Below are 27,855 nucleotides of genomic sequence, written 5' to 3' on the forward strand. Positions count from 1 at the left end.
ACACTGATGATGTCTGAAAAGTGTTTTTGATGATCACAACTACGGGGGGTGGGGGGCGCAATGGGCATCTAGTCGGTAGAGGTCAAGGATACTGTCTAATATCACACAAGGCAAAGGACAGCCCTCAGGAAATAAGGATCTGGCCCAAAACGTCAGGAGTGCCAGGGCCAAAAGACCCCCGCCTCAAGCCCTCCACCACCATAGCCAGTCTGCTCTCCTTCCTCCCTGGCCTCACCTTCCCACATCCTTGCCACCTCCTCCCTGCCCCATGCACGCCCAGCCCCTCCAGGATGACTTCCGTCCCCCAAGGTTTAATAGGAACATCAATTACAACCTCTAAAACGTCCAGACTTACTCAGCTTGCAAAGCTCCTTTCAGAGCCAGGTTCTCACCTGATCCTCAAATATCCCAGCGTGATGGGAACTGTCATCCTCATATTAAAGGTGAGGAAGCAGAGTCCCAGGGAAAAACAGGGATGTATCAAAGGCAACTCGGCAAATGAGTGGTACGCTTTCAGGGTTCAGCTCCAAACCCTGAATTACAACCACTCTACCACCACCTCTTGCTCCCCATGCAACTCCACCCCTTGGAACCCACGCCAAGTCCACCTCCTTCCTCCCAGATGCTGGGTCATCCCCTCCACTCCCTGCCTGAATGGCAAGGGGGCAGGGAGTGAAGCAGGGACCCTGAGTACAGGGACATCCAAGTCCCACTGCCTGCACTTGAGCCTCGGCCTCTCACCACCCAGGCAGACAGAACCACACATCACAACAGAATCCACCTACCAAGACTCTGTTTTAAGTAAAGGTAGCATGAGATCATTTTAGGGAGCCTGGTTCACTGTAACAAACATGCAAGTCGGGAAACAGGTAGTCAGGCTGCATGCACAGGTCCAGAAGCCAGGACCGTACTTGTCTGGTCCTTGCAGTTAGGAGTGACTATGTCATTTGCTTTGACTATGAAAGGGAAAGTGACTCAAAACAACTCTGCAGGAGGAAGGCACCTGGGCGGCTCAGTGATTGAGTGTCTGCCTTTGGCTCAGGTCATGATCCCAGAGTTCTGGGATCGAGTCCCACATCGGGTTCCCTGCATGGAGCCTGCATGGACCTCTGCCTGTGTCTGCCTCTCTCTCCATCTCTCATGAATAAATAAGTAAAATCTTAAAAAAAAAAAAAAAAAACTCCAGGGGGAAGCAACCTGCCAGGCTCACCCCTCTGCAGTGGCATCTGGCCATGTCCAACATGGTGGCTGTCCCCACCTACTGTGTCTTGGAAGGAAGAGAACAGTGACACAAAGCCGGGTCCCCAGTCACTGTGATGAAAATGGGGCTCGGGCAAGAAGTGAGTGGTGTGCTGTGTGAAGGTACTGGGATCTGTGGCTGCTTGTTACTGCAGCCTAGCCTCGCCTGTCCAGACTGATGCTGTCACCGAACTTCAGGCTGGCACCAGGAGGGCCCCTCCCCAGGTCCTGCTAGCTCTCTTGCCCCCAGACAACACTGAACCAAAAGCATACTGCAAATTTTAAATGCAGGTCAGCTCAATCCCTAGGGATGCAAAGAATCTTGTAACAATTCTGGATTTGAGTCAGGAGTTGTGACTCCAGGCAGGGACAAGAAGTAGCATTTTCTAGATGCCCCGCTCTTTCTCCTTCCCTCCCCCTGTGCTACCAGGGGAGGACATGAACACCGTGTGCCAGGCAGGCTTGGATCCTTCCAATGGGCATTTGGGACAACAACATTATCCCCATTTTATAAACAGGAAGGCTGAGACTCAGAGATGTTAAGCAACTTGCCCAAGGTTGCACAGGTTTAGGGGTACAACTCTGCTGGTCTGATTTTAAAGCATACAGGCCTCCCCTAACTTTGTGGCCTCCCCTCCAACCCCCGTGCAGTGGCTCCATCTAAGCCCCAGCTTATCAGTCTCCCGGCACGCAACTGGTGCTCAGCCACAGTGAGCTGAACACAGGATGACCTATGCAGAGCACTGGGGTCAGGCCAGAGTCTCGTTCCACTCTGTCACTCTGACTGGTCAGCTCCGTTCTGGTGATTGGGCCTCACCAGTAATTTACTCTGCAAACACATCTTGGGTGGCCTCTGGCTTTGGAGAGGTATAAAATTAAATTGATACTGCACCCAGGATGCATGGCAGGGATATATCTTTCTCAAGGTCCCCTAGTGAGATCATAAATCGCAGGGGCCATGCCCGATCAGCTCACAGCTCTGGAACTCCAGGCCTGATGGATGGCCTCGCAATTCTGTGTCTGAGGTCCATTATTTCCTGGCAAGTGAGATCGATGACACGCACGAGCCAATTCAGAGCCGTGCTCCGCTGCCTGTCATCTTTGAGTCAAAAGAGACAGCCCTGGGCTGACCCAGAGGTCACAGTCAACAGATGGCCAGACACACGGCTCACATGGCCAGTGCCCAACATGTAAAGACACTCACACAAGGAAGATGCACAGAGCTGCCTGCTTTTTCTTTGCAAATAGGAAGGTTTGGCCAGCCTGAGGTTGAACAGGCTATCCTGTGGACAGGTACTTGCTCTCCATCCAGGTCTGCACCCCCACCCCCCTACCCCCTGTCTTCAGCAGACCCCACCTGGCTTCTCCAGGCATTTGAGCCCGACAGAACCAGAGGCAGAAGACACAGGGACACAGGCACGGTGTGCTCATTCATCCATCACAGCTGACTGAACTCCTCCCATGAGCTGGGCTCTTTTCTAGAGACTTGCAAAGAAGAAAAGAAACATGTAAATTCTACAGTGTCAGATGATGTAAAGAGCTTGGGGGCAGGGGAAGAAGGGAACCAGAATGTGAAGTGTTGAAAGTTCAGGTTAAGGTCTAAATGCTGAGGCACCCTCCCGAGGGGTAACATTTGAATAAAGAAGTGAAGGAGGTGGGGAGGGAGGCCCGGGGACTGGGAGAGGAGGGAAGTCAAGCCAACGGGAACAGCATCTCTAGGATGCACTCAGGCCCGTTCCTGAGTGCTCACGGCACAACGGGAGTCCAAGCATGGGTGGAGTGGGGTGGGACGTTAACGGGGGCCAGGACTCGGGGATCACAGGCCACACAAGGGCCTTGGCTTTTGCTCTGGGGGAATGGGAAGCTGCTGGCTGGGTCTAAGCAGACAACAGGGTAAGAAGTGTAACATTCTGCACTCTGAACACCTTCGGTCCACTTATGTTTGTCCCCTACAATCCTAGGAGACCACAGTCACCCAGTGTCATTTGAGGAGGAATTCAGACCCAGCCATTAATCCCTACTGATATCAGCTACTGTTGGACTCCTGGCCTCACACCCAGTGGACTGATAGGCCAGGTTTTCCAGAAAAGTCCAGACTTAGCATGATTACATTCTTCAGGGATAATCTGCTATATATATAAAAGCGATTTAAAATGTGAAGCTTTTAGGACATTCATCTCAACAGCCCCCAAAATCAGGGGGACTTTCCTTAGTCCCGAACACACAGACTTTCAGCTTGGGAATGACAGCCATCTGCTCCCTGCCACCAACACCCAGGCCTGAGCTGGAAGTGAACGTGGCTTCATGGTGACAAGCCTGCAGAGGAGCTCTATCTAGGCTCGGAGCCGGGTCTCCTCACCTGTCAAGAGGGAACACAGGCAGGTATGCCCTGGCCGGCCCCTGTGGGGTCGGTGGGAGAGCGCTCCGAGGCTGGGCACCAAGAATCCTCACTTGAAACAACACTGCCGAGGCACTGACTCCTAAGGGACCAGCATGGGGGCAGCAGAGGGGCTCCCACGCCCACTCACCTCAGAGCTGAGGGATCAGGAGAGCCTGAGAGAGGGCAGCAGCCCATCAGAAAAGCGGGGAGAAAAGTCAACCAAGCTTGCAGGGGACACAAAGGCTGAAGGCAGAGAGGCAGAGGCACACTCCAGACAGGGAGAACTGTTGGAGTCTCAGACAAGAAATGTACTTTGACCAAACGCAAAGCTGTTCTCCTCCTGCACCCACAGGGGAGCCAAACTCCAAATCTATCTGCCTGGAGGAGAGGCTGCCCACATAAGCAGCTTCAGAAAGCTTCCATTAGGTGCCGAGAGGACATGCAGTGAGTCCTCTCAGGGCAAACAGCAAAGAGGTAAGAGGGCCCTGTCCCTAGAGGGGGCTCCAGGAGACACAGGGCCCCTCAGAACCCACCAGGACAGAGACAGCTGGACACGCCTTGGGGGTGATCACAGGGCCACGGCTGGGAGAAGAGAAGTGGCCGCAGGGCCCTCCAAGGCACTGCACTTGGAGCTGGGCAGATCCACTCTGTCTCTGGGACCCTGCCTACATCTGAGCCTCATGGGCAAACCCATGAAGGGGATGCAACAAGCCGGGGCCTCCCAAATGGTCCTGGTGACAGGGAACAAGGCATATGGGTCAGAGCTCCTGGCACATACAACTGTTCTAATTACCATGTGTGGGCAGCACGGACACAGAGACCCTAGTCTAGCCTCAGGGCCTTTGCACTTGCCATTCTACCTGCCTGGGACCCCTTATGTTAGCTCTTTTTGGCCAGCATCTCCTGATCATGGGGCCTGACGTGGTGTGTGTCCTCCTGACAGAGGCCTTTCCTGGTTCCACCTGAAGTGGCCTCCCTGGTAGCTGTCCTGCACCCCCCTCACTTGCTCCACAGCACCTCCCACCTCCTGTCCTTCTTGTCTACTATTTGTGGACCTCCTGGTCTCCTGTCCCCTCCAGGCAGCAGGTGCCTCACCTGTATCGAGTACTCTGTATTCTAGAACCCAGAACTCTGGGCCCGGCACACAGAAGGTGCTGGATAAATATACATTGAAGGAATGAGGGAAAAGCAGCCTGCCTAAGTCTCTACCTCTGAGAAGGGACTGGGGGCCAGGGCGAGCCCAGAGGGTGTTCATACCCCTGACCCTGAACGGAAGGGCTTTGAAGTCCTCCGCATCTGTCATCTGGTCTCTGGGTGTCCCAGGGTGGAGGGCTAGACTGGCCGCAAGCCCAAGGGGACTAGACCTATGGGTTTCACTTCCATCCCTGAGTGTCACAGCCACCCCCAAGTGATTTTCTTCTCCCTCCCGCAATTACGTTTGACACAGGCCCCCCGACCCCCACCAACAGAGAATGCTACAGCTGGTCACCCCTCCCTGCAGCTCCCACTCTGACCACACACACACACACACTGCCCACAGACCGCAGCCCCACCTCAACATCCCTAAGTCACAGAAGCAGATGATGAGATTTTCCAATGGCCAAGTGCCACACAGCAAGGGGAGCCGAGTCTGGGACCAGAGGCACTCTGCTTCCACCCGGCACTGCCACTAGCCTGTGACTCCAGGCGAGTCTCCTCCCTGTGTGAGTCTTAAGCCCCCTGATAAGTTAGAACTGGATAAAAGCAGGCGCTGTGCAGGGGTGCCTGAGCACGGAGATGAGGTGGCGCAGTGCCGACCCGTCACCTTCACCACCACCCCCAGAACCACTCACTTACCACCTGCTTGTTCTGCTGCAGCAGTGGACATGACAGGTCTAGCTGGGGGCTGGCGTAGACGGGGGTCAGGGTGAGCCTGGAGGGCGGGGCGCAGATGAACTTCACCACGGCAGGCTCCAGTGCGGGGAAGGGGTTGGTGACGCTGGGCTTGTTCCCCACAGAGAGGGCGATGACCTGCCAGAGTGGAGGAGCAGTTAAGAGTAATGAGAGGATGATGACCTGCCCCACATGAACCTGGCCTCACCATCCAGCTCCATCAGACTCAGTTTGCTGCTCTGTAGAATGGGAAGGTGAGCTCAGCACCACCAGGGGCTTACAAAAGTCCAGTGACACGTATGGGGGAGTGCTCTCTCAACATGCAAGAGGCCTTCAGACAAACGCTGGCCGAACCACTGTCTGCTCCGCGACCCAGGGAGGAAGGGGGTGGGTGATGCCTCACAGCTTCCCAGGATTCTCTGAAGACCCCAATAGTCATAAGAGCAAATTCACAAGCCTGTGGGTTTTTAAATGAGGAGCCCACACTGACTCGGGAGATCCCTCGTAATGAGGTGCAACTGTGGCAGGCTGTGAAAGGCAGAGAAGGGGCCATGGGGGGCCCACCCTGTGAGGACATGCGGGGGGCCTCGGCCTGCGCACCCTCTCTCTCTTTGAGAGAAGCTCACTTGGCTGCATAGAAACCAAGATTAAAAGATGCAACAAAAGAGGGAAATCTGAATCTGCTTTTAGAGCTGGGACCTCAGAAATAAAGCCCAGCCTGAGTTTGTGAGGACCACATCTAATGACCCATCCTGAGGGAGCACCTCGGGCCCCTCAAATGACACACGCTTTCCGTAGGACCCAGCGGTCTGGTCCTAGCGCCCCTCACCCTTCCTGACCACAAGGCAGGACCAAGGGTGGTTTCCACGCTGACCTGCAGGCCCTTGGCCTCCACTGCAATGCCCCAAAGACGGGAGGCACAGAGCACAGCAGAGGGAGGGCCCTGGAGGCGCCAACTTCTACAGCCCAGCGGGGACTCAGATAAGCAAGCCAAGCCAGGGAGGAGAAACGTCTCCAACTTCGTTGTGGACTAAATTTATGCTCTTATTAATTTTTCTTATTTAATTTTTTAAACATTTATTAAATTTTTTTTAAGACAAAACAAAGTGGGAATCAGAGCCTTTCACTGTGCATCTCTTCTGTGCACACCAGGCAGTCTTGGCGTGGCAAGCTCCATAAAGGTACCTTGGGTGATGTGGGCACGTGTGTTTTAACATCAACTGAGATTCTCTGCATGTGCAAGGGGATTCTCCACTTCCCTTAAGACATGGGCTCTCTCCTACTTTTCTTGATCCCCGCTGGTCTCCCACCTTGCTTTTTGTTCCCTGGTTCCGGGGCACCCTATGAATGGTGGGCTATATCCCCACTATAAGCAAAATGAGCATGTGGTTCTGATTTCCGGGGCGGCAGGCACAGGGGCCTGGACGGGTGAGCCATTGCTTTCTCTAGCCCACTCCCGCAGTGCGAGAGTTCAGGCCACAGACATGTATTCAGCCCACCCAGTCTCCTAATTTCTCTGGTTTTTGGCATTGTGAGAAACAAAATTCAAGAGATTTCACAGAAAAAAATAGCTTATCTTGAAATGCCAAAAAAAGATCTGCGAAACCTGGGCTTAGGTCTTGTTCATTTATGGTAGCTGCTTGACTCTGACTGTGACCCCTGGTGTCATCCCATCCCCCAATTTGGCAGTGGGAAATGAAGCCCAGAGAGAGAACAGAGTATCCCAGTAGTGGAAGGGGAGCCAGGATTGGTGCCTCTAGCAAAGCCACTGTGTATCGGCAGGGTCCCATCCAACTCCTGCACCCCGATCAACCTGCCTATCCAGTCATCCCACCTCATTGATCCTCAGTTTGCCTGTCTGTGAAATGCTGCTGTAAGCACAGCAGGGTACTCAAGGAGTGTGACTTTAGACCCCTCCCTCTGGACGTGATGGGCCTAGGGACGGCCACCCTCTCACCTGCTCGCCCAAGGCCCGGCAGGTTACAAGGATCCAGTGCTGCTGGTAATTCCGGGAGGTAGAAGGCCCAAAGAGAGCCAAACTAATGCTGTCTGCATCCTCGGAGGTGATGTTCCGGAAGAACTTGGAAGGCTCAAGGACCCAGGGTCTGGGACCTCCTTCGAACAGCATCTCCTTTGAGGAGCCGAGAGTCACCAAGGCGACAGAGGAGGGATCCACAGTCTGTGGAGGAAAGAAAGGAGAGTCAGCATTCCTCTGGACTGCACATGCAGGGGAGGCCTCGCCCTGCCACCGACTTGCCCCCCTGGAAGGCAGATAAGCCCCAACCCCTCTCTGGAATTTGGTGTGCTCATCAGCAACACCGTCAGGGCTGCTGTCAAGATCCAAAGGCATATGAGAGCCCTGGGAAGAACTATGTGCCCATCCTGATGTACTACTGAGGGGTGGGAGGTAAACTGATTTGTGTAGCCCGAAAAATAATCGGTAAAAGCCTTGAAAACATCAATAGCCCTTGAACCAGAGAACTCTTCTTCTGGAATCTAACCAGTAACACTAGAACAGGAAGGAGAGAAACAAGTTCATGTGCAACAAGACTTCCACACGCTATTATTTATTTTTATTGGCCAACAATCTAAAATCCACAACACGGCACTAATTAAATAAACATGGTATGTCAATATATAATAGGAGGTTATGCAGGTCCCCAGAGCAAGTATTTACAAAGAGCTGGATACGAAGCTGACTGTAGAGTGTGATCACAGCCACGTCGTTTTACAAAGCATAAAGCAGTCCAACAAAGAAATACACCAGATGATGGGGGAAAACCACAGATGGCCTCTCCTTGCTGGCAATTGGTTTCCTTTTTACTCCACTGACTTTCCCACACTTTCTACAACATACGGAGGAGCTTTGGCGGGGGCCAACCTTCTTTGCCTGTTTTGTTCCCAGCACCTAGGACAGTGCCTGGCACATAGTCGATGCTCAATCATTATTTGTTGAAGGAGAGAGCAAACAGTAAGTCCGAAAAGTCCCCAATAAAGGAAGATGAATTAGAATAATTTTTTACAAAAAGCTGTCGTGTGCTTTCACGATCTTTGTGCTGAGGATCCCGGGGCCTCTGTAGGGTCTGTGGGAAAAAAAGGAGAGGGGACAGGACGTCTGGGAAGATGTGGCCTGCTCTGTACGAGGGCATCTCCCCTCGCAGACACAACTGGGGTATAAAGAAGGGGGTCTGTCTGGGGGGGGCTTGCAGCCTTGCTCTCTCACTCCCTGATGGGCTTGGCTGATCTCCTGCTCCAGAGGCTCTCATTGAGGTCACCCCGAGTCCTTACATGTCAGCTGGCTTCCCTGTTGGACCCTCCCCTGCCCCCAAACTCTACCCTCCAAAGGGCTGCCTGACGTCTCTTCCGAAAGCACAGATCTGACCATGTCCTCCTGCACTAAGTCAGCCTACAGTACCAGCTGCCCTTGGAAGAAAGGCTTCATTATTTTAGGATGCAGGCTCTCCCCACCTGGCCCTCGCCTCCCCTCTCCCGGTCCTACCTTCAGACGAGCCTGTGCTCAGGCCCTCACAGAAGCTGCCCTGCTGTCCTTGGAGCCCTACCCACTCCTTCCTCCAAGAAGCCCCTGCTTCCTCCCTCACCCAGTGACGTCTGGCCTGCCAGGGAGGCCAGCTTATTCTGTGGCCCCTACTTCATCTGGTGTCAGCAAGGAAATGACTGGTCTGGGTGTCTGCTTCGATCAGCCTACAGGCTCATGAAAGGATAGGGCCTGTTTCCTTGTGTATCCACAGCGTGATCAAACCATATGAGGACTGAAAAGCCACAGAGAGAAAATAAAATACTTTTTATAAAAATAGGAAATGACAATGACACCTTGATATTATTTCTTAACCGTGTGATTGGTAAAAGTCCTAGAAAAACGTGCCCCCTTTCTAAAAAATTTATTCACTTTCTTACTGAGATATAATTGGCAGTGAACATTATATTAGTTTCAGGCATATAGCATAACGATTCAATATTTGTATATGCAGGTGACCCTTGAACAACAGAGGGGTTAGAGGCGCTGACCCACCAGCCACTCGAAAGTCCACATATAACTTCTGACTCCCCAAAATGGGGATGGAAGCAAGACTTCTGAGTATCCTTCTAATAGACACTTAGCTTTGGAACCACGCAAACAACTTACATATACATCAAAATGAAATAAAAAAAGAAACACCAACAACCAAACCCTAAAACTGAGAAGAAACCAATCTTTCTGACAGACTGGTCACCTCAAGGCTGCAATGACTGAACCCATACCAGTTCCCTACTCTTGACCTAAGCGATTCCTTAACCTCTTGTGATTCCTAACACCTTTCAGAACAAGTGTTGCAAACACCTGTCACCTTGACTGCCTTGTAACAGCTGGCAGGACAGAGGGTGGGGGTGCATGGAACTGGTTCCTAAAGTAGAATCAGCACCAGGCAAAAAAGTGTGCCAGGATCGATTAGCAATGTCTGTGGTGGACAGGGCCCGGATACACACAGGGCCAGGTCTGCATTAGACTGGAGTCCACGTGGGCGGCAGCCACTTCTACTTCAGAGTGGGCAGCATGCTGGGAGTGTGGAGACCACTGTTCACACACATCAAGTGAGTCCTTATTTTATTGCCTAGAACATACAGAGCACTTGACACTTAGATCCAGCATGGCTTCCCCAAACTCCACTCTCCCGAATCCTTCGAGCCCTGAGTGTTCATGCTGCTCTGGGCAGAAGACCCAGCCTCAGACCTGTCTGCAGGTGGAGACCAGGATGTGTTGCTGAGATATCACAAGCCTGGACTGAGCCACAGTATCCCCATGCTCCTTCCATTTTGGCCCAACATGTGTGAATCCCACTCACACAGGGCTGCAGGGTGCCAGCCCATTGTTGTAGTCACCCACCAGGACCAGAGTCTACACTAACCCACTCATCAGGGCCCCTGACCCTCCACCCTGCTCCTTCCATGGCCTCACCCCCTTGCCAGCTGGATCTTCATCCCCCAACTGCCAAGACAGAAGTCCTCCCAGGTACAGACTGATGACCACTCGGCTGCCACCTGCAGTCCTGGATCTGGAGCAGTGCCCCAGCCAGCTGCACCTTCAATATGGGGGGGGGGGGGGGGGAGTCATCTGAGTGGCAGCTTTAAGATGTATACACCCTCCTCCGGGATGGGAGCAGCAGGGCAATGTGATGGTCTGCTGAGGCCTGTGGGGGCACAGGCTCTCCTGGTTGGGTACCTACACTAAACCTTAGCCAAGAAACAGCCTCACTTGTCAATGAGAATTCTGTCCTTTTAATCTTTCTTTCTTTCTTTTTTTTCTTTCCAATATGGGCACTCTTCTGAATTTGCTATTGGTTATCAGTTCTCCAGGCATCCCTCCCTACGCACATGTGCACATGAGTGTACAACACATGCAATTTCAAAATACCTGGGGGCACGCCCACCTGCAGATGCAACCTTGCTGTGTGCCCAGGTGTTAAAACCATCAAAAGAGCTCTTCTCTTGCATCTTCTCTTGCGTGAATGGTTAAGCATCATCAGGGCTCTCACTATTCCTCCTGAAGGAGTTTCATGGCCTATGTCACTCAGACTTCTCCTCAAACATCATCCCCTCGGAGAGGCCTTCTCTGACCCCTGAAGGCAGAACCTCTTGTTACTTGTTACCTCCTTTCCCGGCCCAACCGCCCTTCTCACTACCTGCCACCATTTTCCATATGGTCATCTGTTTCTCCGTTCCCACAATTAGAATGAAGTTGTTACTGGCCAGCTGTGTGACCTTAAGCAGGTTAACTTCTACAAGGCTCAGTCTCCCCATCCAATAAAATGGGTACAACAAGAACCCATGGCTCACAGGATTACTATAGAGATTCAAGGGAATGTGAACAAAAGCCATGAATACATGTCCAGTGAATGCTCAATAAATGGCCCTTTATATCATTTGTATATCATATACATGTCATTTATATATCATTTATATCAACCATCATTACCATTAACTGTCATCCCCTTTTTACAGATGGAAAACATGAATCCCAGGAAAGTGAAACAACGTGTCCAAGTTCACTCAGGCTGTTCAGTCTCAGATGCCCAGTTCTTACCCCTTCTCAATGCTACAACCAGCAAAATCTCTGTGGGCAAAGCAGGTCACTGTAAACCTTGCCAAAGGATATTTTTTTCTATGACCATCCCAAAGGGAAAGATTGTGTAAAGATGCCACATGGCCCATAATTAACAGCTAGATCTAAAATTATCACCTTCATGTGTAGTTCTCTTCCCATTCAGGCATAAAAGTGTCACAGAATCCTGTGCCAGGAAGAAAGGTTAATAATCAACACAGCTAATGAAGGATAGTCATAAATTGTACAGCCTCCTCAGTGGATGGCAAAGCACAGATATTTGAACAGGCAAAGCCAGAGAGGAGAGGACCCATGCACCTCAGGTGAGACCTCTGCTCAGGGCCTTGGTATCCTGGTTTGCAGAACAAGAGAGGTGAGTCTAGACATCAAGAGGCCCCTCGCACTGACTGTCTACGTTTCTAGCAGATGGCATCCACATGCCCCTTCACAGGGATACTCACACCTGCTCCAGGACAAAGAGAGGGGGGCGGGGTGGTCAGAAGTCAAGGCCCCACTGCACCTGGCTGTCCCAGAGGCTCGGGCATTGATATGTGTAGTCATGCTAACACTGTGAGAATGGACAGCCAGGCAGGGTCCCAGACCCGGGCACTAGGGACTCCCAGAGAGTTACCTGCAGGTGGGTCAAGGGACACCCAGTCCCCACAGTAGACAAAAGCTGAAGAGTAACTGGAGTGCTGACTGCAGAGGGAATCTGGTAGCTGGCAAACATAAGCCCTCCCAAGGTCCAAATAGAGGAAGTTACATGTATGGGGGGGCTGAACAGTGCCCATCTTACATGTGGACCTGATTTTGTCCTTCCCTGACCTTCACCAGCTGTCCACTGCTAGGTTAGCATAGAATAAACATCCAGCTCCTAACCCAGCATTCAAACACCTCCTTGGTCTGACCCACGGAGCCTTCACAGCCTCTCAGGCCACCCAAGATATGCTGTTTCTAGTGCCCTCACCAGCCAAGCTTCTGGCAACCAGGCCCTCCTTCTAGACATCTGCGTTCATCAGTGACCTGTCTGTCCCCCCTGCGTCTCTTTATTCCCTCTACCATGCCCACTGCATGTCTGAGCACCTGCCTTCCCCACAGACCGGTGGCCACCCAGGGCACAAAGTGGGCTTTCTCCCTGCATCTCTGTCTCCCCAGCCTGGACTGTGTACCAACAAAGTGCCCAGGGATGATCTGCAAAGTAAACTGATGAATGGACAAGCAGTCATTGAGAGTCACTTTCCCAGTTTCCACACTCCTCTCGTCCTTAGAGAAAGGACTCTCATTTGTTAGGGTAGGTAACTGTCCAGCTAAAATACTCCCCAGCCTCTGTTGAAGATAGGTGTGGCTAATGGATTAAGTTCTGGCCAATGAGGTGCAGGTAGAAACCATCTTTTAAATTTCTAACAAGGTTACTAGAAGAAACTAACTCAGCTGAAAGGAGAGCTCCTTCTTCTTCTAGCTATATGGAATGCAGATGTGATGGCTGGAGCTCCAGCAGCCATTAGGACTATAAGGCAAACTTGAGGATGAAAGCCACATACTAGAACGATGAAAGATAGAAACCTGGATCCCCAGTCACTATGGAGCTGCCACACTAGCCCCATGGGAAGGCTCTCATATGAAAGAGAAATAAACCCTCTATTGGCTAAGCCACTGTTTTGGATTTTGTTATCTGTAAACAAACTTGATCTTAACTGTTATCAAGATGGAAAAGAGATAAAAGAAGAAACCCATATCCTTCTATAATGTGTCCAGTCAGGAAGTCTTGCCTGGGGACATATCTATATTATCTTCACCCTTAATCCCACCTTGGGATAGTGAGCTCAGTTGGTAGCCTTGGATACTTCAGCCACATACCCCAGATAAATAGGGTGTCTGGTCATGTGAGGCAAGCACCCAGGAAGAGCTCTGAAGAAGCTCTCCCCAGTGTCCTAAGGAAATTCCACCTCATGGAAGGCTGTGGCAGGGGTTTCTCGAGAATGCTGCCATCTTAGGGATCTCCATCCTCTTGAACCCTGTTCTCTGAGCCCTGCCACTGCTTCCTGGTCAGTAAGGGGACCCTGGGTTTCTAATTTTAAACTGCCACCCTCCCTTCTCCTATCCTCTGTCTACCACCATCTCCTTTTCCCATGGTAAGCGTTGGTTTATTACTGTCTGTCTCTGTCTCTGCCAGAGTATCAGTTCATGAGGACAAAGATTTCTGTGTGGTTTTTGCAGTGTAGTATCCTACAGTTTAGAGCAGGGATTGGTCCAGAGTAGGTATAGATACAGATTTTGCGGGTGGGCGTGGGGGGGGTCAGGAAACATTGGTTTTCAGCCCTGGCTGGCAAGCCTGGACACATTTGCCCATTCATTCAATCTAAATAAAACAACCTTTCTCAAAAAATACCCACTTCTGGGTATTTAACCAAAGGAAATGAAAACACTAACTCAAAAAGGTATTTGTACCCCCATGTTCATCGTAGCACCATTTACAATAGCCAAGATGTGGAAATAGCTTGTGTTCAGTGACAGATGAATGGATAATGATTTGATACACACACACGCAGGAATATTACTCAACCATAATAAGGAAGGACAGCCTACCATCTGCAACACCATGAATGGACCTTGAGAGCAGTAGGCTAAGGGAAATAAGTCAGAGACAAATACTATGTGATCTCATTGTAATTTAAAAGAGAAGGGCAGCTTGGGTGGCCCAGCGGTTTAGCACCGCCTTCAACCCAGGGCGGGATCCTGGAGACCCAGGATCGAGTCCCATGTCGGGCTCCCTGCATGGAGCCTGCTTCTCCCTCTCTGCTTCTCTCTGTGTGTCTCTCATGAATAAATAAAATCTTTTAAAAAAATAAAATAATAGAGAAAAAGAACTCACAGAATGGATTGGTGGTTGCCTGGTTGCTGGAGAGGGGTGTGTGGCAGCAAATAGGTAAAAGAGTCAAAAGATACAAACTTCCAGTTATATATACTTCGTGGAGATGTTAGGTACACCACAATGACTAGAATTAATATGGTATTGCTTATTTGAAAGTTGATATGAGAGTAGATCTCAAAAGTTCTCATCACCAGAAAAAGATCTGTAACTATGTATGGTGACGGATGTTAACTAGATTTACGGTGGTCACCATTTCACAACGTATGCAAATATTGAATCATTACACTGTACATCTGAAACTAATATAATGTTACATGTTAATTATGCCTCAATTAGAAAACACACAAAACCAATCTACTCTGTATCAGGCACAATGCTCAGGGCTAGAGGCTCAGAGATGAAAGGCTTTAACTGACCCCGTTTCTAACGGGTGAGGGGGGAAGAAAACCTGTTGCCACAAACCAAGGGGACCAGAGCTATCCTAGAGTCTGTCGCTGGGTGTCAAGGAAATGCAGCCCTGACTGGCCCAGCCTGGGAGGCTGGTGGGGAGGCCCCCCCCAGACAACTCTTTCACCCTCCACTGAAAGAGGAGCCCACTCACCCTCTCTGGGCCTCTTGTACAAGGGGCAAGGTTCTCTCTCTATTTTTAGATTTATTTATTTGAGAGAGACAGAGAGAGGGAGGGGAGGAGGGGGAGGGGAGGAGGGGGAGAGAGAGAGAGAGAAAGAGAGAGAGAGAGAGAGAGAGAGAGAGAGAGAGAGAACAGAGGCAGAGGGAGAAGCAGACTCCCCGCTGAGCAGAGAACCAGATGTGCAACTTGGTCCCAGGAATCTGAGATCATGACCTGATCCAAAGGCAGGTGCTTAACCAAGTGAGCCACCCAGGGACCCCATGAAAGGCAGGGTTCAAATAAAGTCGACCATCCTGCTGTGAGGTAGCTTCCCAACCACCCTTGGAGGAAGGTCTGGTTCTCTTTTATTTGCTTTTTAAAAACTAACCCTATTGAGCACTTACCACCTCCCAGGCACTGTTCTAAGCCCATTTTGTTCATTAGCTCAGCTAATCCTCACCACAACCCTATGGTATCATATTAACTTCATTTTACAGGTAGTGAAATGGGAAGCCCAGAAAATTAAATTAGCCAATGCCACAGAGTTAGTGTCAGATCTGGATTCAAATGGCGAGGTGGGGGTGGGGGTCAGTCTCAAAGCCGAGGCGGTAAGCTATAAGCTGCGGGGGCTTTAGCTGCCTCTGGCCACAGATGGACGAAGGGGCCTCCCACACTTGCTACTTGCCTGACGTCAGGCAGACAGCAGAATCTAGATCTGACTTGCATCTCCCAGACCCCAGAACCCACACTACATGCCATTCTCGGGTTCCATGATACCCTGCAGGATAACTCTGGAGTGAACCAGAAACCCTCCTGTCCTGACCCCTGCAGAGAGCATTTCATCCACATGGATGCCAGCAATCACTGCCATCAGGGAGGCTGTGCTCCTTCTACATACTTCCCTGGCTTCAGCATGGAGACAATAGGGAGCATTAGTTATTCTGACCAACTGGGGTTTTAATACAAATTTGCCAGAGCAAATGAATTATTCATATCCCTTCAGAGGGCAGGGACTCACCTTGAGAGGCAGGTAGGCAGCAATGGTGATCCGGGCACTCAGGTGGCTGTGGCCGTGTGTGTAGCTCACAAGGAGTGTGGTGTAGCCCTGGACCTCTGCTCTCACCTTGACTCCACTGCAGTGTTCAGACCCTGGCTGCAGCCTCCCTGCAAGAAGAGAGCCAAACAGTTACTGGGAACTTACCTTTGCCTGGAAAAACACAACAGGCTGACAGTCCATCCTTCGCTCTGGGCTGGATGTACAATCTAATTTTTTCAACTTAAAAATTTGAAGCATAATTCCCATGCCAGAAATACACTTAGCATAAGCATACAATTCAGTGTTCTCCCCACACCTGCAAAACTGAACATGCCCTATATCCAAGATTAAGAAACACTATGACCTGTATCCCTGAACCTCCCATATATCTTTCTGGTCACTAACCCCCCCCCCCCCCAAAGGAAAACCACTGGTACCTGACATCTAACCAGCTTAACTTTGCTGGCTTCCATATTTTACACATAGTGAATCACTAAGCATAAACTCCTTTGTGTCTGCCCTCCTAAGGTTGATATCGGTGGTGAGAGCCCTCTTTTATTTTGCACAATGTAGACCTTTTATGCATGTTTGTATATATGATTGCATTGTGTGAATAGACACCAAATGACTCTCCCATGCTGCTGCAAACATCTGGGCTGTTTGCAGTGTGGGGCTTTGACTCAGTGCTGCTGTGAACATGCATGAGTGTTTTCCAGGGTGGACATATTCTGGCATTTCTGTTGTGTGTATCCCTAAAAATGCAGTATGTTAACCTCTAGTCCTTACTGCCAGGACCATGGGTATGTTTGCTTTTCATCATCATTGCCAAATATCTTCCCCAAAATGGATGTATCAAGTTATATTGCTACTAGCAGCTGCACGGCATCCCTGCCAATGCTTGGTATTTTCCACGATTTTTAAAAAAGCCATTCTAGAAGGAGTGTAATGACATCTTACTGGTTTTTTTTTTTTTCATTTAGAAAAAAAATCTTACTGTGAAACCCCACACACCCATCCCCTAGATTCTACAATGAACATTTCGCTCTATTTCTCTTACTGTGTATCAATCCATCCCCCTACCCATCCATCAGCTGATCTTATTTTTTAATGCATTTAAAAGCAAGTTGCAGGCATCAGCACACTTCATTCTAAATGCTTTAGACACACATAATTATCTGCAGTTCAGTATTTCCTCACGGTTCTTGTTTTTTTTCTTTTTTTCGGTTCTTGTTTTCTTAAGGTCAAATTTATAGAGTGAGAGACACAAATCTTAAACAGACCACACCATGAGTTCACACAAACACATCCACCCGTGAAACCCAAACCTCTACCCAGATGCAGGACATGACCTGCCCCCATGGTTCCCTCCTGTTCCTCCTCAGGCCATCCCTGCTCATCCTTTCCCTAGAAGCAACCACTATGGCATTCTGATTTTTTTCACCATAGTTTAATTTTGTTTTTTTTTTAAATAATAGTTTTATTGAACTATAACTCACAAACCACAGGTTCACCCATTTAGAGGGCACATACAGTTCAGTGGCTTTTAACCTAGAGTTCTGTAGCTATCAGCACTAATTTGAGAACATCTCATCTCCTAAAATGAAACTCCACATCCATGACCAGTCTCTCTCCATGTAAATTGGTCTGCCTCACAATGCACATCAATGAAGTGGGCTCTTTGCATCTGGCTGGTTTCACTCAACATGTTTTTGAAATTCATCTATGGTGTGGCATGATCAATAGCTGGTTCCTCTTTACTGCTGAGTATTCCATTGCAAGGATGTTCCATGGTTTACTCATCCATTCACCAGCTGAAAAGCACTGGGGTTATTTCCAGGCTGGGATGATCAAGGAGCACGGCATGCTGTGCCCTGGGCAGAAATCCCTACACCGCGGAAAGGGTGGGCTATAGGGCCCACGCACAGAGCCCATCAGCTCTGGAAAACTGCAAGTCTGCCAAATGGGCCTATTTGTGGCCATAACTACACACAGCAAATATGGAAATGCTAGGTCTGAGGACCGTGCTGACTTCCAGGTGGGCTCAGAGTCTGAGCAAATGCTTTTCTGGACACGGCCTTGAATGATGAGACAGGATGCCAGGTCCTCTGCGTGGCTCGGAGGAAGGTTCTGACGCACAGCCGAGGAGCCTCCTGGGCGTGATGCCCTCTGCCTCCCACCCCATCCTGTGACCTCAGCCTTGGCAATGAGAGGCCACTCGCACTGTGGAGTGGAGCATGCCACTCCCTCTGTGGTCTCTGGCTCTTCATATACTCTTCCCACTCCTCAGAACACTCCTGGTCTCTTCTCTCTCATCCTTCAGGTTCAACTCACATTTCCTCTATCTTCCCAGACGTCCCCACACTGGTTTAGGCACCCATCTTCTGTACGTTTCTGCTGAGGACAGAACTCCTGGGACCTACACTCACCCACAGGTACACCCTGTCCCAGGCACCACACTGCCCATGGAATCATGGGTCTTGCAGGGCTATATGGCCCCTTAGGGCAACACCATGCCTCTCATGGTTAGCAAGAACCCCCAGAGCATGGCGCTTATTAGATGCTCAGTGACTAGGTTGCTGAAAACTGGCCGAGGCTCCAGAAGGGGCCAGGGCAGAGCAAGAGCCAAGGTGTGGCTACCCTGGGCGCTGATTCTAGCCAAGCCCAAAGCCCTGAGGCTCCAGCAGAGGCAGTGCCTACAGTCACAGGGCTTTCAGGGTGCCTTCAAGGAGGACAAGGAGGAAATGAGGTCCCAGCAGCCAACTCCAATGGGAAGAAGGTGGGGTTCCAAACTGACCCAGATGGTGCTAGGGACCTGGGGCTGCCCCTTCCTAAGAACCGTGACCTGGGTCACAACACACATCCTCCCTACCTGGACATGAAACTGAGACAGACAGAAAAGGAAACCTCATGTGGGGATCACCTCTAAGCCTCCTATGCCCCAGATAGATGTCACTCAATCTGGTCTCTAGTCCCACATGGTTTCCATGACACCAGCATCTCTCTGCCCAGACTAGGCTACAGGTTGTAAGACACATACCTCTCAGATGACCTGGACCCTCCACAGAGGCTTCACAAAGCCACACCAAGTCTACACTGAGGGACATTTCAGGAGCTTCCTAAGGGAAATTTTGATGCCACAGGGTTTTGGTCTTGGCCGCCATTCAGAACCAAACTCCTTGAAAAATGCTTCCGCACTGGGCTGAGGGACATTCATTTGTAACTCTCACAGCAAGTGAGGAGCTAGGATCCCCATTTTATCCACAGAGAAGTGGAGGCTCAGAGACATTGGGGAGCTTGTCCACCATCACACAGCCAGTATGTGGAAGAAGTGACGCTCAGACCCATAGCTGTAGAACTCCCAATGTTGTCCTCACTCCCAGAACCTCCCGGGTGCTGACCCAGTGCCTGGGGCCACAGCCTGCAGACTCGGCCCTCAGACACTTGTCAGGGGTGACACACAGGGAGCAGGCTCCTGTCTTGACATCAGCAGGTCTCTCTCTCTCCCTCAATGCTGATGTTGTCCTCCATCCTAAATGGCTGCTTCACTGAGGACACTTAAATTTCCATAAAGCTGTTCTTCCTGGATGGTCAGAGAGAGCACAGCAGCACCCTCCAAGAAAGGAAGAATGTGGTTTGCTTTCAGAGACACTTCCTCCTTCTTCTGTGTGGCTGTGGGTTCACACAGCTCCACAGGTAACTACAGCTACAGCAGGTGCATGTGAAGCTGCTTGGCATTGTAGATGATCCTACAAATACCTCTGCCAGTTGAGCTTCTCAAAGTCTCTGCTCAACAAACAACAGTGTCTCCCCACTGCCTAGACTCTGAAGTCCAAGCCCTTCATGATTCATGATTCAAAAGGTTCCCTTCCCAGGGCTACTATAAGTGCCCATGTCCTACGGATACGCCCACCTCTGGGCCCTGACCACAGAAACCCTGCCCACCTGCCCAAACCTTACTCCTCCCTCAACAGATGGTCAGTCCTTGGGTCTTCTTGGTCCACAGAGGAATCCCCCTGCTGCCCCTGGCTGACTCTCCTGGGAGGCACCATTTCTCAGGGAACAAAGGTTTCACAGTGTCAGACCCACCTGGGTCTATCCCATCCCACCCGTGCCCTTGTGTGACCTTGGGCAGCTAGGCAGCCCCAGTCTCTTCACATAATACATGGCCCAACCACAGCTCCGCCTCCCACTGCCAGAAGTCTGAGGAGTCACGCACACCAAGTGCTCACTCCACGCCTGGCAAGGTGATGTTCCTTGAACTAACTGCCATCATCACCACCGATACCACCACTGAAACCCTGATGGGCATGCCAGAGAGGAAAGATCAGTGTGCATGGCTTCGACTGCTCGGGGAGGTCAGACCTTGCATGCCACCAAGGTGTCAGGATCCTGTCACTAGCCAAGATCCCTATCGACAGGGTATTCTGAGCATCTACTACATTCTGGCCACTGTCGTGGGCACTAGGACATGCAATTCTATTTAGGATGATGCTCATTTTAGAGATGTGGAACCTGAGGCTCTGAAGGCCCAGGGACAGGTCACATGGTGCACAAGAGCCAGACAGACCAGACCATTGCTAATGGTGGACAAGGGGACAGATACCATTCTTTAGGCTGTGACCCCCCAACTCCAAACCCCACCCCTGCTCCACCGCTGCTCAAGACCTCCATTTAGGAAATCTGGGGCAGCCCACATTGAGAATATAGGTGGTCTGGCCTGACCCACCATCTGGCGCCCGCTCATCAATGCTGGCTTACCTGGGAGCGGCTGGAACACACCCTGGTTCTCCACCTCAATCGCCAAGTCAAAATGGGAGCAGTCACTCAGGGTGACCACTTCGTTGGCCCCGCCAGGGATGAGGCCATTGATCCTCAGGGGCAGCTCCAAGGTCTGGCCCACACGTGCCTCCACCTGGCACGGGGCAAACTCCATGCTGCTGGGCTCAATCACATATACCTGAAGGGCAAGGGCATGGACTGGGGTCATCAGGCTCCACAGGTGACGAAGGGCCCGCAGCAGTATTTACTAAGAGATGCCATGCACTAGGCACTGAGGACACATCAGTGAGGAGACTGAGCCTGGGGAACATGTGTGCTGGAGACAGGAAAGATTTCAGTGACAGAGCTGTCAGGGAAGGCCCCTCTGATAAGGTGAGGTAGGAGCTCTGACCAGAGAGGCATGTCAGAGGCAGCCAGACAGAAGCATGGGGGAGAAGTGTTGTGGGAAGAGGAGACAGTCTGTGCAAAGGTCCTGAGGCATGTGCCAGCTCAGCATGCTGGAGGAATATAAAGGCCACAGGACAGCATGAGAGGCGTCATCACCTACAGCTAACACTTCTATAAAACAAAACTTTCCACACTCCAGATTCTGTTCTTTTTTTTTTTTTTTTTTTTTAAAGATTCTATCTATTTATTCATGAGAGACATACAGAGAGAGAGAGTGAGAGGCAGAAGGAGAAACAGGCTCCACACAGGGAGCCTGATGTGGGACTCGATCCCGGGTCTCCAGGATCATGCCCTGGGCTGAAGGCCGCACTAAACTGCTGAGCCACCTGGGCTGCCCTCCAGGTTCTGTTCTAAAAACATTTCTAAATTCAATCCCCTCAGCCTATTTGTTAAGCAGATTCTACTACATAATCTCTACATGATGAAGAACCTAGCACAGGTGGTGAAGGGACTTGCCAAAGCACAGTGGGGTCTGGACTGGGCAGCCTGGCTCCAGAAACCAAGCTCTAACTGTTACACACACTGTCTCTCAAAGAACAGTCCTCAGACTTCTGGCTGAGCAGCTGGGTGAGAGGTAGCGCATTTAACGAGATAAAGAAGCTTGAGGGGGAGCAAGGTGGTCACAGTCCACATATTTGACAGTTATGCTATAGCTACAGGGTCTCATTCATGACTCTTTTACATGAGAATGAGATCAATCTTTAGACAGGGGTGTGCATGTGTGTGTGTGTGTGTGTGTGTGTGTGTGTCTATGCAGATCCAAATAAAAAGACTAGAATAGGGCAGCCCGGGTGGCTCAGTGGTTTAGCGCTGCCTTCGGCCCAGGGCATGATCCTGGAGACCTGGGATCAAGTCCCACATCAGCCTCCCTGCATGGAGCCTGCTTCTCCTTCTGCCGGTATCTTTACTTCTCTTGTCTTTCTGTTTCTCATGAATAAATAAATAAAATCTTAAAAAAAAAAAAAAGACTAGAATAACCTGTCCCTCCATGTCCCAAACAATATAAGAGCAGGTCGGGACTGGACGCACTGCACATGGCGCTTTTACTTCTGCCCTAAATGAAGTAGCAAAGGCAGGCTGAGGTCAGGGTCAGGAAGTCAGGAGGCCGAGGTAGGCTGGCAGAGGTTCAGCCACAGGTGACCACTCCACCCCAGGCCTGTGCTTAGTGAGTCAGTCCCGCATCACCTGGGGTCAAGAGCCAGATGAAGGGAACCCAGTACAGGGAAAGGAAAGGAGTCAGAGCCAGGCCTCACAGAGTCTGGGGTCTCCCTTTCACTGTGAATTCACCAACATTCAGTGGCCCTTCTGATGTGGAGATTCGTACCTCTCAGGTCTGAGTTTTCTAGAATGACTCCTTTGAGGATCTCATGTGTTCTGTATTCCCTGACCCTCCTTCCAGAAAATTCCAACTATGCTGACCCTGGCCCTTCTGGTCCCATTCTTGGCTGTGACGTGCGCTCCTCAAGGGCAGGGCTAGGGCCTGACCCCCACACTCCTGCCCACCACCAACACCAAATACAAGACTGAGGGCCGAAGTGCTTAAGCCTGAGAGCTAGATGAGAGTAGGCGGCTAGAGACCACCATCCTGAGCCTCCGGGCCCGAGACCTCACCTTCATCTCCCCGAAGTGCAGTGGGTTCTGCACGTCATGTGCCTGGATCACACTGAGTCCAGTGTCACTGCCTGTGGTCATCATACCCTTGACAGTGACTGTGGCAACCATGTAGCTCGATGAAGACCAGCTGAAGTTCCCACTCCCACCGTGGGCCTGGAGAGGAAAACCATCGTGTCAGCCCACCTGCCTGGTCTCTCTGGCCGTCTTTTTCCATCACACATTCACACTCACTCTCTGGCTCGCATGGGCAGACCCCACGGAAGACCATGGCTGTCAGGCTGACATCTGGTTGGAGGCCCCCTCCCCACCTCATTCTCTCCACCCTGCCTTGTTTCTGTTCTCCAGATTCTGGGGGCCTTGTGGCTGACACACACATATGCATGTGACCCCGGCAGTGGTCCCAGACCTGGGAGAACCTACACTGGAGTGGGCCACACACCCAGGCGCAAGAAGCTCCCTCCTGGCATGCACCCCTGCCGCCCCTAGTCATCCACCATGAAGCAGAGACAGTCCAGCGGCTTCCCCAAGCCAGGGCTACCACCCCAGATCCCAAGAGAGGGGACACACCTGAGTGAACAGGCAGCTGGTCCCGTGACAGTCATCACTGCCAGGGAGGCAGCGGGGACTGATGGGGACATGATTGGCCACAGGGGCTCAAGCCCCCATGGGAGTCAGCCCCTGCCAACCACGGCCAGCTGGGCAAGGGGAATATTGGAGACAGAGCTAGAGATATTCTTCCCTCAAATCTCACATTTTTTTCCTCCAGGGGTAGTTCTACTGCTTTTAGGAAACCACTTATTTTTTTTTTTTTTTACAAAAAAAAAAAATGAAGGCAAAAGTTAAATCTGTTCTAGGTTTTCTTTATTATGCTTTCTTTTTCTGTTTTTCAGGGTTTTTTTTTTTTCAATTACCAAAATATAATGCTGTGATACAAACCCCAGAAAATATAAAAAGCATAAAACTCCAATTTTAAATTCTCTCCAATCACTAGAAAGTAATATTAAAAGGAACAGAGTAGGTGAAAAGCCCCAAACCCATGGAAACACCCAAAGGAATGTACCCAGATGTGGGGTGTCACAGTTACCTTTATTGTGTACTGATAGGCGCCGGTCTTTGGTTGCCACGGAAACGTCAAAATGCTCGGATAGAGGGTTATGGGGATGTGAATTTCTACCTCCTGCTGGTTCCACACAGGTACCTGTAATGTGTGGACCCCTCCGTCCTACAAGGGGGTGAGGGTGCTGCATGTCACCATGACAACCAGGTCATCAGAAGTTTTCCCAGTCAAGCAGGCCCCCCGCCCCTCCCTGGAGATCAGGTCACAGAGAGATTCTGTGATTGTCGGGGAGCAGGAAGGAAGATGCTAAATACCCTGCAGCCTTCTCAGTCTCCATGGAGACAGCGTTCCATGGCTCTGTAATAGTCACTCAAGTAAATGCTGCTTGACTTCAACCTCACAGCACCCCAGATGGGGTGATGTGGGTATCCCACTTCACAGCTGGGGCAACTGAGGCATGGGGCCCTACAGCCACTTGCCCAAAGCCCCCAGAGCTGAAGTGATTGGTAGGAACTGCTGCCTGACCCGCAGGCCATTCTTTCTGCTGCCCCCTACAGGTCCGGGACAGGTTTTGTGCAGGGTGGGAAGATGAGAACGCCCATGCCAATGCTCCTATCAGTTAAAAACTGCTCACACCTAGAACTGGTCTTTTAAATAAAGCGGGAAAGTGAAAAGACTCTGAAGGACCCTAGTAGCTAAAACAGCCAAAGGGATGCTCATGGTTCCTAAAAGCCACACAGCTAGACACATTGGCCCAACACTGTCTCCCCAACAGGGTTTCTGCCCCAATTCCAGGAGGGCAGGCTCACCTTTACAGAGGCTGCCAAAGGGTAAAGGAAGAGGGGCATGCCATGTGAACACAGGAGACAGGGAAAGCCCAAAGTCTTGCCACCAGACACCCAGATGTCCGGCCCACCCTGTGAGCCCAGATGGGAGGCAACCCCCACAGTGCCCATGAGAGCAGCGGGCCAGGCTGAACTTGGGGCCCCCAACTCTCCGGAGCTCATGTTCAGCCTGGAAGGGCACGGGGGGCAGAGAGAGCGAGCTGCCAACTTGCCTGGTCCACCACAGAGGTGAAGGCTGCCTCGATAGCTGTCTGGCCCTTCTTTGTTGCCCTGACATGATGGTATGACCCATTCTGGGAAGAAGCGAGCACCTCAAAGAACTCAGGAGGCAGCACGGTTTCAATGCGAATATTCTGGAAGAGACGCAAGATGGGAGAGAGAGGTGTTTCTGGGATGAGTCAGGAAGTCAGAATGCAGGAAAGGAGCAACGTGACCCACAAAGAGCAGCCAGGCCAGGCCAGAGGCTTCCAAAACCAGTAGACGAGTTAGCCAAAGCCCTAGAACTGAACTCTGACCACTCTGGCCTTTGTCTCCTCCCTGCACGGCCTGATGACCTAGCGCTCCTGCTGTGATCACCCATGTGGTGCTGACGGGAACCCAAAGCCTACTGTCGCTGGCATTCTCAGACCCTGAGAGCCCAACGAGGAAAGCACCAAACACAAGAAAAGGTCATCAGTATCTGTGAGAGCTTCCCCCCTCCCCCAAAATGGTGATCAATTAGTCTCTGTTCAAAAACATAAGGAAAGCAATGACCTGCTATGCTGCCTAATGGGACCTTTACCTCCTTCTAAAACCTCAATGCCACTAGTAAGGTTCCAGATGTTCAAACTGATGATCCTGGAAACCTCTCATGAAGGGTCAAAACATGCTGAGACTCCCCTCCCTCTGCCAACGTCTGCCGTTCCTTTCTAGAGCCAGAGAGCTAACTAGGATTGGCCTAGGTCATCTGGGACTTCCGGACAGAGTTCTAGGTATTCCTGGCCCTGCAGGGAAAGGCCAGGAAGGGTCCTGATCCTCCGTAGAGCAGGAAGAGATGGATTCTCAGCACCATGAAGCCTCAGGCTAATGACAAGGGAGCAGGAAGGCAGCTGGTGGGTGCTGCTCCCCCATCACTGCCTCCTTGAACAGTGCTGCCTGCGGCCCCCTCTCCCCACTCTGGCCCTGCAGGGGTAGGGCTGGGGGTGCAGACTCACAGGTTCACAAAGTCTTGAGAGGCCCCAGGGATGTCACAGTGCTGTCTCCCAGGGACCCTGCAGCACCACCAGGAATGAGTGACTTGGCTTGCCTGCATGGGGGCCCCACAGCTTTGGGGGCTGCTCCAGGAGATAAATTCCACACTGACACCCCACCAGAACCCAAGGCAGGCACTCACGTCTGACAGGTAGACCTTGTTGCCGGACTTGTCAAGCACCTCAATGGTGATTTCGTACAGGCGGCCCGTCTCCAGCACCCACCTGTCACCAGGGTGGACTGTGAACCCTACAAAACAGGCAAGCAACAAAGCCTGACCTCTTAGGCCACAGGGGCATACCGCTGAGGAAGAGAATGGTAGCAGGCACACCTGTAGGACTCCACCGCTGCTCGCCTGCACTCCTCCAAGGAGAAAGGACAGCTGCTCATCACGGTGAGATCTACTGCCCACCATCAGCCCTGAGCCCGCAGAACCTGAGGTGAGCTCTTGGCTTCCCCAGCACCACCCTGAGCATATCCCATATTGACCACTCACGGGCTCATTCAGACTTGAACCTGTCCACTGAAGGTCTAGAGGTCTAGACTCTGAATCCACAGTAGTTGTATGAACTGAATCCACAATAGGTCTGCACTCAGAATGCACAGTGAGTCTCTGCTGAGTCCACAATGGGTCTACCCTCTGAGTCCACAGTGCAGAGTCTACACTCTAAGTCCACAGTGAATCTACATCTGAATCCACAGTGGGCCTAGACTCTGAATCCACAATGAGTTTGTGCTCCAAATCCAGGGAGTCTGTGCTCCAAATCCAGTAAGTCTCTATCTGAATCCACAGTGCATCTACATCTGAATCCAGTGAGTCTACCCTCTGAATCCACAGTAGGTCTACACGCTGAATCTATAGTCACTAATGCTCTGAGTCCACAGTAGGTCTTGGCACTGAGCATTCTACCCGTGTGTGCGGCCCTCCCTCCTCAGCCTCTGGCTGTGCTCCCACACAATGCCGCACCAGGTGCTCGCTGAGCCCCGTGAGGCCATGTGCTTTCTCACCACAGCCTTGCCAAGCTGTTACCTCTGCCAGGCTGACCTACCTACAAAGGAGCAGCTTCAGTGAAACACCTGCCTCAAATATCATCTCCCAGAAGCCTTTCTTCTGCACTCACCTTTACCACTGTCCCATCACCATCTGTTTACCCTGCTCTCTCCTGGCAAAACCAAGCACAAGGACCTAAGCTTCCTTCCTCCAGGGCCCAGCCTAGGCCAGACAGAAGAAAAGGTAGCAAGAAAGTCTTTCTGAATAAATGAAGCTCCTAAGGCCCACAGGGCTACCCTGCCTGGTGTTGCTACATTGTCAACTCAGGTCTGCCCCAAACAGCAAGCTCACCTGGCAGCTAACAAGAGGACTTAAGGGACTGCTGCATGTCGGTCAAATGTTCTCTTGCCCGAACCAATTCAGTACGCTCAACAGGTGAGTCAACTCATAAGGAAACTCAAAGGGAGCATGGCCTCTATGACCTGGGGCGACACGTATGTCCTGGGTATCTTCCAAGCAGCATCAGTTCCAGCAGCTCTTGAGCCCTGGCTCTGCCCACATGGGTCCTCCATGACTTCAGACTCTTCCCCTCCTCTCTTGGTCGACGGCCTCCCCTTCCTCTCCACTGAGACTTCGATGAGTGTCTCGTTCTCCCCCTCTGGAGCTGTCCCCCCACCCTGACCCTGGCCTGCCCTCTGCTTTTTCTGCACATCATGCAGGAAGGACTGGGGAGCAGCCCTGGCGAGAACTGGCTCGAGCAGGCCAGTGTGAAGCATTTTCTGGGGA

General features: G+C 51.3%; 1 protein-coding gene across 3 annotated transcripts in view; it reads right to left on the reverse strand.

The window, feature by feature from the left end:
* Positions 1 to 27,855, reverse strand: part of NUP210 (nucleoporin 210) — a 156,619-nt gene that overhangs the window by 41,981 nt on the left and 86,783 nt on the right. For all 3 annotated transcript variants that reach the window (XR_011994302.1, XM_072720204.1, XM_072720203.1), the window contains exons 9-16: positions 26,221 to 26,327; positions 25,061 to 25,201; positions 24,031 to 24,168; positions 22,944 to 23,099; positions 20,865 to 21,063; positions 16,089 to 16,234; positions 7,449 to 7,670; positions 5,456 to 5,629 (exon numbers count right to left, since the gene is read on the reverse strand). Coding sequence is in view for 2 of the 3 variants with exons in the window: in XM_072720204.1 (XP_072576305.1) it covers positions 5,456 to 5,629; positions 7,449 to 7,670; positions 16,089 to 16,234; positions 20,865 to 21,063; positions 22,944 to 23,099; positions 24,031 to 24,168; positions 25,061 to 25,201; positions 26,221 to 26,327 (1,283 nt within the window). In the remaining variant the exon portion in view is untranslated. The remainder of the gene's footprint in view (positions 1 to 5,455; positions 5,630 to 7,448; positions 7,671 to 16,088; positions 16,235 to 20,864; positions 21,064 to 22,943; positions 23,100 to 24,030; positions 24,169 to 25,060; positions 25,202 to 26,220; positions 26,328 to 27,855) is intronic.

Source organism: Vulpes vulpes, chromosome 9 (assembly GCF_048418805.1).
Source record: "Vulpes vulpes isolate BD-2025 chromosome 9, VulVul3, whole genome shotgun sequence".
Lineage (NCBI taxonomy): Eukaryota > Metazoa > Chordata > Mammalia > Carnivora > Canidae > Vulpes > Vulpes vulpes.